This window comes from Dipodomys spectabilis, unplaced genomic scaffold, assembly GCF_019054845.1.
Source record: "Dipodomys spectabilis isolate Male_0828 unplaced genomic scaffold, ASM1905484v1 ptg000394l, whole genome shotgun sequence".
Classification (NCBI taxonomy): Eukaryota; Metazoa; Chordata; class Mammalia; order Rodentia; family Heteromyidae; genus Dipodomys; species Dipodomys spectabilis.
In genome coordinates, this window is record NW_024871071.1 from 676725 (window position 1) to 689234 (window position 12510).

At 35.5% G+C, this 12510-nt stretch overlaps 1 protein-coding gene across 1 annotated transcript in view; it reads left to right on the forward strand.

The window, feature by feature from the left end:
* Positions 1–12510, forward strand: part of Itfg1 (integrin alpha FG-GAP repeat containing 1) — a 205113-nt gene that overhangs the window by 109684 nt on the left and 82919 nt on the right. Inside the window, exons 9-10 of the mRNA XM_042667371.1 lie at positions 5755–5849; positions 8411–8583. Coding sequence (XP_042523305.1) covers positions 5755–5849; positions 8411–8583 — 268 coding nt within the window. The remainder of the gene's footprint in view (positions 1–5754; positions 5850–8410; positions 8584–12510) is intronic.

Here is a 12510-nt window from a genome sequence, read left to right on the forward strand (position 1 = left end):
AATGTTTGTTTTTGTTAACAAATATGTCTCTCATAGACAGCAAGTGGATAGGTCTTCATTTTGATCCAACTTGTCAATCCATGTCTTTTATTTGGAATGTTAAGTGTATTGATATTGAGAGGTAGGACTGAGAAGTATTTAGTAATCCTACCATGTTATCCACCCTCATAGGGACTATGTCTCATCATTCTTTCCTATATTACCTGGTTCTCTTGTAAGTAGCATTTTCTCTACCAATATTGTTTGTGTTGATTTTCTATATATAGGATGTTTCTAACTATCTTCTGTAGTACTGGTTTTTGTAAGGTATATTAAATAGGTAGGTTTCATTAGGTAGCAATGAAGAGAACACCACGCACTATTCAGGCAGGAAAAGATTATTTACAGAACTGCTGTCCCTGTGGTGCATGGTAGAGGGGCATGGCTGAAAAGGAAGGGGCAACCCACCCCTGGGCCAGGACTTATCTAGGCCAGGGACAGAAAGAGGTGTGGCCAAGTGTGGGAAAGGTGTGGCCACACTGGATCTGGATGTAAACTCAGGGTCTGGGATCCTCCGTCAGATGGGAGACATGTGACCAAACAGGATGGGAAGGTAACTGCTTCCAGCTGTGCTAGTTACCTAGGTAACAGATACTGGTCAGAAACTTAGCCTAGAGGCAGGGAGGTGTCTCTGTGTGGACCTTACTGTTTGGTGGAGATAAATTGTCTCCTTTTTTTTTTATTATGAAATGCTTTTATTTGTCCTATGATTATGAAGGATAGCTTTCCTGAGTGTAGTATTGTTGGTGGGTAGTTGTTTGCCTTTAAGGTTCTGGCTGGTTTACCTTTATAAATAATCTTTTCTCTCTGACAGCATTAAGAATCCTTTCCTTGGTCTCTGTTAATCCTTTGTGGATTACAGTGTGGTGGTTGGATTTTCTTTTCTGGTCTGGTCTGTTTGGTGTTCTAAAGGATACTTGTATCTTAATGGGGCTAGCTTTTTGGATTTTCTGGAAATTCTCTGCTACAATTCTGTTAAATATGTGCCCTGTCTATTCAGTTGCTTGCTCTTTGCCTTCTATAATAGATCAGTCTCAAATTAGGTCAGAATTGAAACCTGAAATTCTTGCAAACTTCTTGCTTGTTTCTTGGATTTGTTTCAATAATTTTCTCCTCTTTATTATATCTATTCTGTCTTTAATCCCTGAGACTCTTCATCTGTGTCATCACTTCTGCTGTAAAGACTTCCTACTTTGAGTTTTCTTTTCCTCCTAATTGTTTTTAATTGTTCATTTTTGATGGCTTCTATCTCTTAAAGTTTTTTTTCTTTTATGTCTTTAAAGGACTAATTTACCTCCTCAGCTTGTTTATCTGTATCTTCTATCTCATATCCTTTAGCTGGGCTCCTAATTTTTCATCAGATTCCCTTCCCATCTCTTGGATCTTATTTAATTTTCTGTTTGTAGACTCCATGAGTTCTATTAATCTTGGATTAGTCTCATCATATTCATGAATTGCCTTGTGTAGGCTTTCTGTCTTCTCATTAATCATATTTATCAGAAGTGTTTTTAAAGCATCCCAAGAACTGTCTTCTATGTCCTTGATTGACTGCTCTATTTTTTGGTTATCATCTCTTGAAATTGAACTTCCTTGACTTGCCTTTTATCTTGCATTTCTGTGCTTAATTCTACCCATTTGGAAGCACTTTAGGTTTTAATTTTGGGGTGACTGTCTTCTTCCTAATAGCTTGCTCTCTGCATTTTTAGTTGATTAGCCAGTTAATGGTTTGATAGTCTGTTGGGATTTGCTTATCTAGGATCAGATTTTGTTGAGAACATTAAGTGTATGATTAGAGTTTAGTTGTGGTGAGATACTGTACTATTTGACACCCTTCTATCAGTTGAAAGAAATTGAGGTTTTTCAGCAGGCAAGTTTTTCAGTGAGAACTATGTGTAAGAGAAGTCTAATGTCATAGAGGAGTTAGATGAAGGAAGAAAAAGCTATTAAATGGTTGCAAAAGAGGAGACAGACCTTATAGTCTGTACCACTGAAGAAAATAAAGTTGGAATTCAATGCATCAAACTCCCTAAAGACTAATAATGCCTACTCTTAAAAAGCCTATATGAGTTGTAGGTATTCCTCTATCTAAATAAACCTTTATTTGGGGGTAGAATAGGATATTGTGGGGGAAAAGCAGATTTGGTATATTTGTAATTGATAAGTAATTCAATTTTAAGAGTCAATATGAACCAGTACAAAAGGAAACCAAAGGAAACAAAAGGATCCAAAACCACAACAGAACAAAATGTATAATCAAAAACAATTGCAAATCTAAATACACCTTCGCTTTTGGTTGAAGAAGGGTTTTATGGTGCAGAATATTTGTATTCAGTGAGTAAGGGTCGGGCCAAACCAAATGAAACTAAAAAGATAACAGGAACAACAAACAACAGAAACAAAAACAAACAACCAAACAGACAAAAAGGGGCAAAAGAAAAAAGAAAGAGAAACAAAGAAAAAAATAATAAAATTGAACTATCAAAAATGGAAATATGCACACACAACTAAGAAATAAGCTGAGTAATCCTGTAGACTATAGATCAAAGACCACAAAAAATGAGTTTTCCTTCTTTTGGGGGAATCTTGTGTGTCCAAAAGTGTGGTATACATGATCATACTGTATTCTCTGCTTTAGTAGCTCTCTGAGCTCTACAGCTGTCCTTGTAGTCAAGATCTGGGAAGAACAAGGGAATGGAGCTCCTAAGTACAAAGGGAGGAAGCATCTCTGGTGGTTGTAGTTTGAATTTTGCATGCTTAAGTGCAGGGGGGGCTGGATTGTACTTGAATTCTTAAGCCTTGGTGGTATCCAAGTGTGGCTGGTACCTAGATTTCCACTCTCAGTACAACTGGGAAATAAACTAGGTTTTTAAGACCTGTTTGTAGATTTTCAAATCAATGATAAGATGAATTCACTAATCAGTTTATGTCAAGAACCTTTAATCTCCAGAAGTACACTCTGAACTTCAGAAATGGAGTCTACAGCATTCCTCACAGCCTAGATTAGGCTGTACCAGGGATTGGAGCTTCTTAGTTTACAGATAAGAAATGGCTCTTATGGGCAGCTCAGATTCTTCAGTGTATGTGGGTGTTAGCAGGGATGTGGTGTAACTGGAATCTTTAGAGTTTACTGATACAAAGGCACTCTCAGTATGACCTAGAAATAAACTACGTTTTCTAACACCTATCTTGACTTTTTGCAGTGAGGTTTTAAGAGACTTTAGGTTTTGTAATTCCAAAGTGCTCTGCTGGCCACAGAATTTTTATGCCTTCTGACCTTGTCAATCACTGCTACAGGGGAGGGGAGCACCTACCACTACTCTTTTGTCTGTAGTCAGAGAGGGGTGGTGAAAGATATTAGATTCCTTTGCCCTTTTCCAATATGGTGCCACTTCTCCATTCAGTGTTCCTAGCCAGTTGCTCTGGAGGCCTCTTTGCTCATTTCAAAAATGGCACACTTCTCTGGTGGGGGAAGCAGTTCCTGGTCAGATGCTATTCTCCCTGGTGGAGATGTCTTTGGCCGGTACTCACAGTTCCCGGTGATGGTTCATACTCTCCAGCAGCATAGTAAATCATCTCTGCATCTGGTAGTGGCCGTTTGCTATGTGTATTCCCATTTTGCCTTAGTATTGATAAGCATTTTTTGGCGCTTCTTAAAAATAGAGCACTCAAATCTCTATAACTCTTTATTAAAAGTTTTTGGGCCAGTGTGGCTCATGCCTGTAATCCCTAGCTACTCAAGAGGCTAAAATCTGAGTATCATGGTTCAAAGTCAGCCTAAGCAGGAAAGTCTGTAAAACTAATCACCAAAAAAGCCAGAAGTGGAACTGTGGCGCAAATGGGAGAGTGCTAGCTTTGATCAAAAAAGCTTAGGGACAGTGCTCTAACACCACCACTACTACCACCACTACCACCACCACCACTACCCCCCCGCCGCCAAAAAAAATCTTGAAAATGAGTGACATTGATCAAGATGCATTGTAATCATAAATTGTTTAGTTGAATGGCAACTTCTTTGTACAATTACTTGTAGAAAATAAAATATCTTTTTAAAGTTCTTAAAAATATGAATAAAATTTGTCTAACACTTAAAATGTCAAATGTATTACTATTAATACACTTCTTTTTTCTCCTATATCAGCAGTGATAATTATGTGAACAGAAGCCACCATTCTTATTTTTTGTTAATTAGGCTCCATTAGTTTTACAAGGGGTTTCATATTTTTAGGACCATTTATATATATAGTGCATTTTGATCAGTCATCTTCTCCAGCATTCTACCTTCCCCTCCTCCCTCCATTCCCAGACCATTCTCAGAAAGCTTCCTTGTTCCACTTTCATGTATATAGAGTATTTTGATTATATGTGCTTTCCTTCACACCTACTCTCCCTAGCACTCACTCTCCAGACAGGATATGTTTTACCTCCTAATATCATTTTTGTTAAAGCACAGATTAACTGTTCATTGCTTTGTGTGATTCCTAACACATGTATATACCTTACTTTGATCAGGTTGATCATAGACAGACAGACAGACAGACAGACAGACAGACAGACAGACAGACAGATAGATAGATAGATAGAGATCCTGTATATGTTTATATTTTGTCTTTTAAGTTCAGTATTCAATTATGAAAGAAAATATGATCTTTGTCATTCCAAACCTTGATTATTACTTCACTTACTATGATTATTTCCAGACCCATCCATTTCCCTAAAAATGATACAATTTCATTCTTCTTTATGTGTGTCTGTGTGTGTATACACCACATATTTTTGGTCCATTCATCAGTTGTAGGGCGTATGGACTGTTTCCATAGCTCAATTATTGTAAATGGTATTGTTGCACTATAGTTCTGTTTTGGATTCTAATTTTAGTACTATGCTATATCTTACATTCCCATCAAATGTGTGTAATGGTTCCTTTCCCCACATTCTTGCCAGCATTTGTCTTTGTTTGTTTGTTTGTGTTCTTGATGATGACCATTCTAAGTGGATTGATAATGGAACCTCAATGTTGTTTTGATTTTCATTTCCTTTATGGCCATGAATGTTGAGCATTTCTTTATATATTTACTGTCCATTTGTAGTTCTTTCTGTCCATTTGAGACCTGGTATTCAATCTTCAAAAATATGTGTATATATTGTATATATGTGTATATTGATTTATTATTTTAACACTGGAGCCTGGAATAATATCCCCCTCCAATATTTGATATAGATCCACAGAAATGTTTGCAATTTAAAGCAAGGCACAATCCAGATAGTCACAAGGACCAGAATGGTTTCTTTTTTAATTGAGTCACATTCATTATAAAACTATGTGTGAGACCAGGGACTGATGGTTCATGCCTGTAATCCTAGCTACTCAGGAGGCTGAGATTTTAGGATCATGGTTCAAAGCTAGCCTGGAAAGACAAGTCCATGAGACTCTTATCTCCAAGTAACCATCCAAAAACCATTACTGTAGCTTTGGCTCAAAGTGGTAGAGCACTAGCCTTGAGCACAGAAGCTCAAGGACAGTGCCCAGGCCCTGATCAGGGCCCCATGAATGACAAGCAACAGAACTGACAAAAAAAAAAATTAAAATCTTCAAAAGCTATATATTTCTACTTTATCCAGATTCATTGAGTCTTTAAGCAAATAAAACTTTAATCTGCTACACACCCACACCTTGTTTTGTGGCTATCAATGAATTCTTCAGGTTTCTTTTGACAGATGGAGATGGACACATGGACCACTTACTGCCAGGCTGTGAAGATATAAACTGCCAAAAAAGCATCATATATTTAATGAGATCCAAAACAAAACAGGTATGTTTGCTTGTTTTTGAACACAAACAGGTTATATGTTTGAGGAAAATCCTCAGAGGTTAAAAATATACCTGAAGAATTAAAAGAGAAAATTCAAAATTAAGTTATTGATTTCCTCTTTTTTAAATTAATAAAATTCATTTAAATCTATTTTTACTCATTTGTGAAAGCAGAAAATTCTGCTGTAGTTATTTCTGGTAGAAGGAAACCATTCTGGATCCTGTAATTAAGCAAGGTCTGAACATTTTATGTTTAAGATGTGGTAAAATGCACAATAATAAAGAGGTATGAAAAAATATCATACCTGTTTTCAGAGCTAGTTCTTCCTTTTATTTGTAGTATCTAGATGTATTTTACTTCCTCATAGAGACTTTTAGCCTATCGTTCATGGGGAAACAATTTAAAATCTGAATCACAATGAAGAAGTAACATGGGCATGATAGGTTATGATAGGTGTAGTGTAATTAATCAGCTTTACTTTCAGGGGAAATAAGTAGTAGATTGAGGTGTTGACTTTTATAGCTCTTAAGGATGGGAAACATCACATTTTATACTCAAACAGTAAAGAAAACAAATGTTAATATGGTACAAATTCTAAAAGCATTTAACTACCTCACCCACATTTATTAACTGAAACTATTTTTTTAATTCTCTGATACTGATTTCTATGTAAGTAAATTTGGTGATTGTAGCCTGTCTTAAAGTGGCAGACTATAATATTTTCAGAGTCTATGGTCATTTCTCTTCCAGGAGGATAAATATCACAGTTCTTTGGTGACTATTATGGATGTCACTTTAAGTGAAAAAATCCTTTTTTTTTTTTTTTTGCTTTAATGTAATTACCCTTATTGAGAAACATTAATAAAACATATATGATGACTTCTATAAGATTCTAGGTATTCATACACAGTCAGACTATGTTAGGGCAAAAACCCATAGGCATACCCCTTTGAACATTTGAAATATTATTTATCAAAACAAATTCCAGGAAATGCAAACATGGGTTTTTTTGTTGTGGTGGTGGCTGCTGTTGGTAGAGGTGGTATTTGTTTTTGCATTTAGGGTTTTTTTTCTCCCTTGGGGGAGAGAAGGGAATACAAAGGGAGGTAGGAAGGGTAAATAAATGCAATCATGCTATAGTTAAGTATGCACTTGGTGGAAAATGAATCCAGTAACTTGTGGGCAGGGATGGGAGGAGGAAACTGGAGGAAAGCAAAAGTAGGGGTGACATTGTCCAAAAATGAAATATACTCATTACCTGATTAATGAAATGGTAGCTTCTCTGAAGAACACCTTAATAATAACAATAAAATTATACTTTTTTTAAAGTTTTCATTTTCCTTTTTCAATGAGAAAGGAAAACTTACAAAATGTTAGAGATACCCTATTTGGTAAACTCTTTTCAAGAAACTATTAATACAGTTAACTTATAACCCTAGTGTTTATTAGTAAAACAAATTACATCCATAGGCATTTCTGGCATCCCTGTCATTTCAAGTTAGCTGTTCACCCATCTACTGAGACATCTTCAAGTTATATACCAGATCTGAACTCCTACTAATTGTGAACACACGTATAATTTTAATAGCTTGATTTCCAGTCTTCAGATGTTCAACTTTATATGAATTTATTAGAATGAAAATCTGTGCAATCCAAAGAGAAGTGATTTCCGGAAGTTCCTTTTTCATTCAGTCTGTTCTCTCCTTATAATCAATATAAAAATAAAGGAATTAACTAAAAATTTAGTTTCTAGCTATTCTGGTATCAGAGCATACTTGTCAAGTCTCATAAGTGCCTGGCAGTTGAGATTGGAACTTGGCAGGCTTGGTGTTTGGAAACCCACAGGAGCTGCTTGGCTTGCTGCTGGTGACCAGTCAGCACAACAGGAAAAAAAGGGAAACTCATCATGTTCTTTCTTTCTAAATTAGTTCCCTGAAAGGACATCAGTATTAGAAAGATTGAGTTTGCTCTAGTTCTTTCAAATATTGATCTGAGGATATATTTCCACTTGACATAAATTAATTTGGGTGATTCAGCTAAAGGAATATTAAGATTAGTTGATTCCTACTAAGGATTTATGCTTTTATGAAAACCTTTCTGTTCTATGTGCCAGTTATAGCAAAGATGACTAGTGATACATTCCAAGAAAATATGCCTTTTTATTTTTTTTTGTCGGTTGTGGGGCTTGAACTCTGGGCCTGGGTGTTGTTCCTCAGCTTGTCAGCTCAAGACTAGCACTCTACCACTTAAGCCACAGCACCACTCCCAGTTTTCTGGTGGTTTATTGGAGATAAGAGTCTCAGGGACTTTCCTGCCCAGGTTGTCTTTGAACCATGATCCTCAGGTTCCTGAGTAGCTAGGATTACCAGCATGAGCCACGGTGCCCAGCTTCAAGAAAATATGCCCATTCATCAAAATAACTTTCAATACCCTTCTATATTTTGAAGTAGAATAAAACCATATTTATCTAATTAACTTTAACGAGATGAATCATTTCTTTCACAAGTGCTGGATGTTTTTCTAAAATACACATGAAGTCTCTGTTTTCTCCCAATCCATAGTGGGTTCCAGTGCTACAAGATTTCAACAATAAGGGCACACTCTGGGGCTTTGTGCCCTTTGTACAAGAAAAACAACCAACTGAGATACCAATTCCAATTACACTTCATATTGGAGACTACAACATGGATGGCTATCCAGATGCTCTTGCCATACTAAAGAATACATCTGGAAGGTATGGAAATTAAATCAAGTGAGAAATACTTTTGAAATGTCTTCATTGTGGTGATTTGTAGTTGGCTAATACCTAAACATGGTCTAATCCCTTAGGTGAGACACGTAATAATGAGCTCAGATCCTATCTAGTTGTTTGATGCCTGAACTTATTCCATCACCTAGAAACCTGTTCTTTATCTGTTTTAACTTCTGTGAAACAAAAGTGAACAGATAATCTGAGATAAAAAGTGACTTTTTTCATTCAACCAAACATTCTTTTGAGAGTAAAGATTTTTAATAAACAAATGGCCCAATTAAAATCTGATATGGACAACAAAGGTGGTAATGTGCAGACTCCAAGTCATCAGTATCAGTCCAGCACTATCATTATGACCTTCAACAAATCACCTAAAGTCCTCCACTATAAAATGAGATTTAATAGTCTTACCTCTAAATGTACTCATTACCTTGCTCATGTAATTGTAACCCCTTTGTATGGTATTTTCACAATAAAAACACTTATTAATAATAAAAAAATAGTCTTACCTCTGGCATAAGTAAAACTAACTGGACCAGTTACTGTTACTATAAAGTTTTTACTTTGTATAAAGTTACACTGCTTATTGGCATTGGAAATTCTGACATGATTATTAGTATCTAGCTATATATATATAATATAAATATTTATATTGAAAACTGTAGTTATTTTTAAATAAGTATTAATAATTGCATTAATATAGTTGCCCAAATGTTGACAAATTTATACATTTGGTTTCCTAAATTTTTTTTTTTTTGGTCCGGTCGTGGGGTCTGAACTCTGGGCCTGGGCACTGTCCCTCAGCTCTTCAGCTCAAGGCTAACACTTTACCACTTGAGCCACAGCGCCACTTCCGGCTTTTTATTTTTTGCTTATGTGGTGCTGAGGAATCGAACCCAGGGCCTCAGGCATGCAAGGCAAGTGCTCTACCACTGAGCCACCCTCCCAGCCCGGTTTCCTAAATTTTTATTTTTGATTGTAATTGAAAGTTTGATTTCATATCAAGAAAAACATAATAGAAACAACAGTTTTCATATAACTTTGCTAACTTGGGTGCAATTGGGACCTTATACTGACAGTAGATAGGTACTGATTTCTGATAATAGTGTAAGTACATCTAAGGCAGTTTTATGCAATTTTTATTTAAAAATTTTCTTTAGAAAATCGTATTTTATTCATATTTTAATCCACTTGTTTTTATTAATCATGTCACTTATTTCTTTAGTCAACATAGTACCATTTCTTGGATTTACTAAATTTTAATCCTCAGGAAGCAGAAATCCAATTTATTAAGGTTAGAAACCAGCCCAGGCAAAAATAAAAAAGTCCTTGTGTCTCTATCTCCAATTAAACAGGAAAAAAAGGGACTGGAGGTGTGATTAAGTGATAGAGTGTCAGCATAAGCAGATAAACCAAGTGAAAGCACTTGCTTTCAATCTTGAAGCACTTGAATTCAATCAATCACCGGTACGGCCAAAATAAGCAGAAGTAGCCGATGTGTAACTTTTTAAAATCAGTTTTTACAAGATTTTCTTTGTGTGTCAGTACTAAGAATTAAACTCATGGCCTTAAACTTGGTAAGAAAGTGTTCTTTCACTTGAGCCACTCTCCACCTCCCCCGCCCCAACCCTACTTCTGATCATGTTTGTTCAATAGCTTCTGTACTTCAAGTTAGAGATGATATTTAATCAACCCAATGTGATAGAACAAAATATAGAATTGCTATATGTTTGGAAATTGTATTCTGAACACAATTGTATTCTGCCCCATTGATGAAAAGTTCATACTGTTAGCTAATCTTTACTCACCAACCAATTCCAGCTTCAGTGGCTAAATTTATGGAGATTAATTTTTTTTTTTTTGCAATAAGGTTGTTTATTAAGCTGGGCACTGGTAGCTCATTCCTGTAATCCTGTAATCCTAGCCTCTCAGGAGGCTGAGATCTAAGGATTGTAATTCAAAGCCACCCCTGGTACAGTCCACAGGCTCTTGTTAATCTCTAATTAATCACAGAAAAATCCAGATGTGGCACTGTGGCTCAAATGGTAGAGTGCTATCCTTGAGCAAAACAAACTCAGGGACAATGCCCAGACCAAGAGTTGAAGCCCCAGGACCTGAAAAAAAAGATTCTTTATTGTTCTGCTGTAATAATTCCTGTGCTGAAGTTCTTAGTACTGTACTAAAATTTAAAAGAATCCACTAATTAATTATGATAAGAAGACTGGCAGGCTTTGTAAAATCAGTTGGAAACAGCAGTCAACATTATTTACTTTCTCAATTTGTAATCAAACTATTAATAATAACTACTGCATAGTAAGTTCATTTGACATAGTTACTTTTGAAAAAAAAAACTTTTCTACAAATCTATAAGTACAATACCTTCATGTTTCTAACTTGTTTAAGTTGTCTCCTTCCTTTCATTCATGTCTGTGTTTATTGGAATGGCCCAAAGAACAACATTTACTTTCAGTGGTAAATTTGTCTATTGATATTTTATTTTGTTTTTATATTTAATTCCTCCTTGTTTTGCTTTCTTCATGTTTATTTTCATTTTTTTTAGTTTATTATATATTAAGCTAACCTATTTTGTTTTGTAGAACTAAAGGCTAGTGAGCCAAATCACCAGGCCATAAACTAAAAATTTATAAATTTTTAATACTTTCTTTATAATTGTTTTTTGTTTCTTTGTGCTTTTTGGCGGAGAGGAGACGTTGGTTTGTTTTGGTCTTTTTGGGTGTGTGTGTGTGTTTGTGTGTGTGTGTGTGTGTGTGTGTGTGTGTGTGTGTGTGTGTGTGTCTCCACACGTGCGCGGGCCAGTCCAGGAGTTTGAACTCTTAGTCTCTAATTAACCAACAAAAAGCCAGAAGTAGACCTGAGGCTCAAGTGGTACAACACTAGCCTTAAGCACAAAAGCTCAAAAACAGTGTCCAGTCCCTGAGTCCAAGTCCCAAGACTGGCACACGTGCACACGCGCATGCGTGCACACAAACACACATACACATGAGTGCACGCGTTTGGACAACAAAGTCATAGCTCTGTAAATATGAGCACAAATTTTAACTATGAAGTGATTATTAATACTTTAACTAATGAAAAAAATCAGATGACTTCCTGGAGAGGTAGAATTTGTAAAAGACTAGAAAAATAGCCACTCTAACTTTAACAGGAGTTACTTTATATTTTATTTTACTTTACTCTTGTTCTGCTTTCCAAATTTACTATATCACAGCATTTGTAATGATATGGATTATTTTTCTTTGGAGGAATCACTTGGGACAACTAGATAACTATATCCAATTGAATGGCTACCTTTTTAGTACTTGGCACCCATGTGGAAAATCTGTTGAAGTGAGTCACTGGGTGATTCTGAGTCTATCATGTGTTATAGTCTAATAATAAAAATCTAAGTATTTAAAGGTAAAAAAAATTTCTAATTGATACTCTGAAATCAGTCAGACAGCTCCTTCATTCTTATACTTATTTGGGAAGTATTTCTAGCCCAGTGATTTTTCTCAGTCAACACAGTTTCAGTAAGGTATTTAAAGATTTGACCTTATCATATTAGAATATATTAGCTTCTGTTTTCTTAAGTTTGTATTCCATTATCTCTCAGCAAAATCTTACCAAAAATCAATTTGAACTCGATATTGTGAAACGGGTTGTCTTGAGGACTTTGTTTTGTTTTGCTTACTTATCTGTGTGTTTTCCTCTTATTTTTCTTTTAATAAATCTTTCTGGAAATGAGTTCTATTTACTTATTTTTATAGAGTACATAGAGTTTTATACCCTAAGAATTATTTTTAATTTGTACCCAGGATTTTTAGAGCTAAAAAGAAATTTAGAATCATCATAATGAGTTAACTGTGACTCAGGAAGATTGAATGATTTAAGAGCATTCAGTAATAGAAA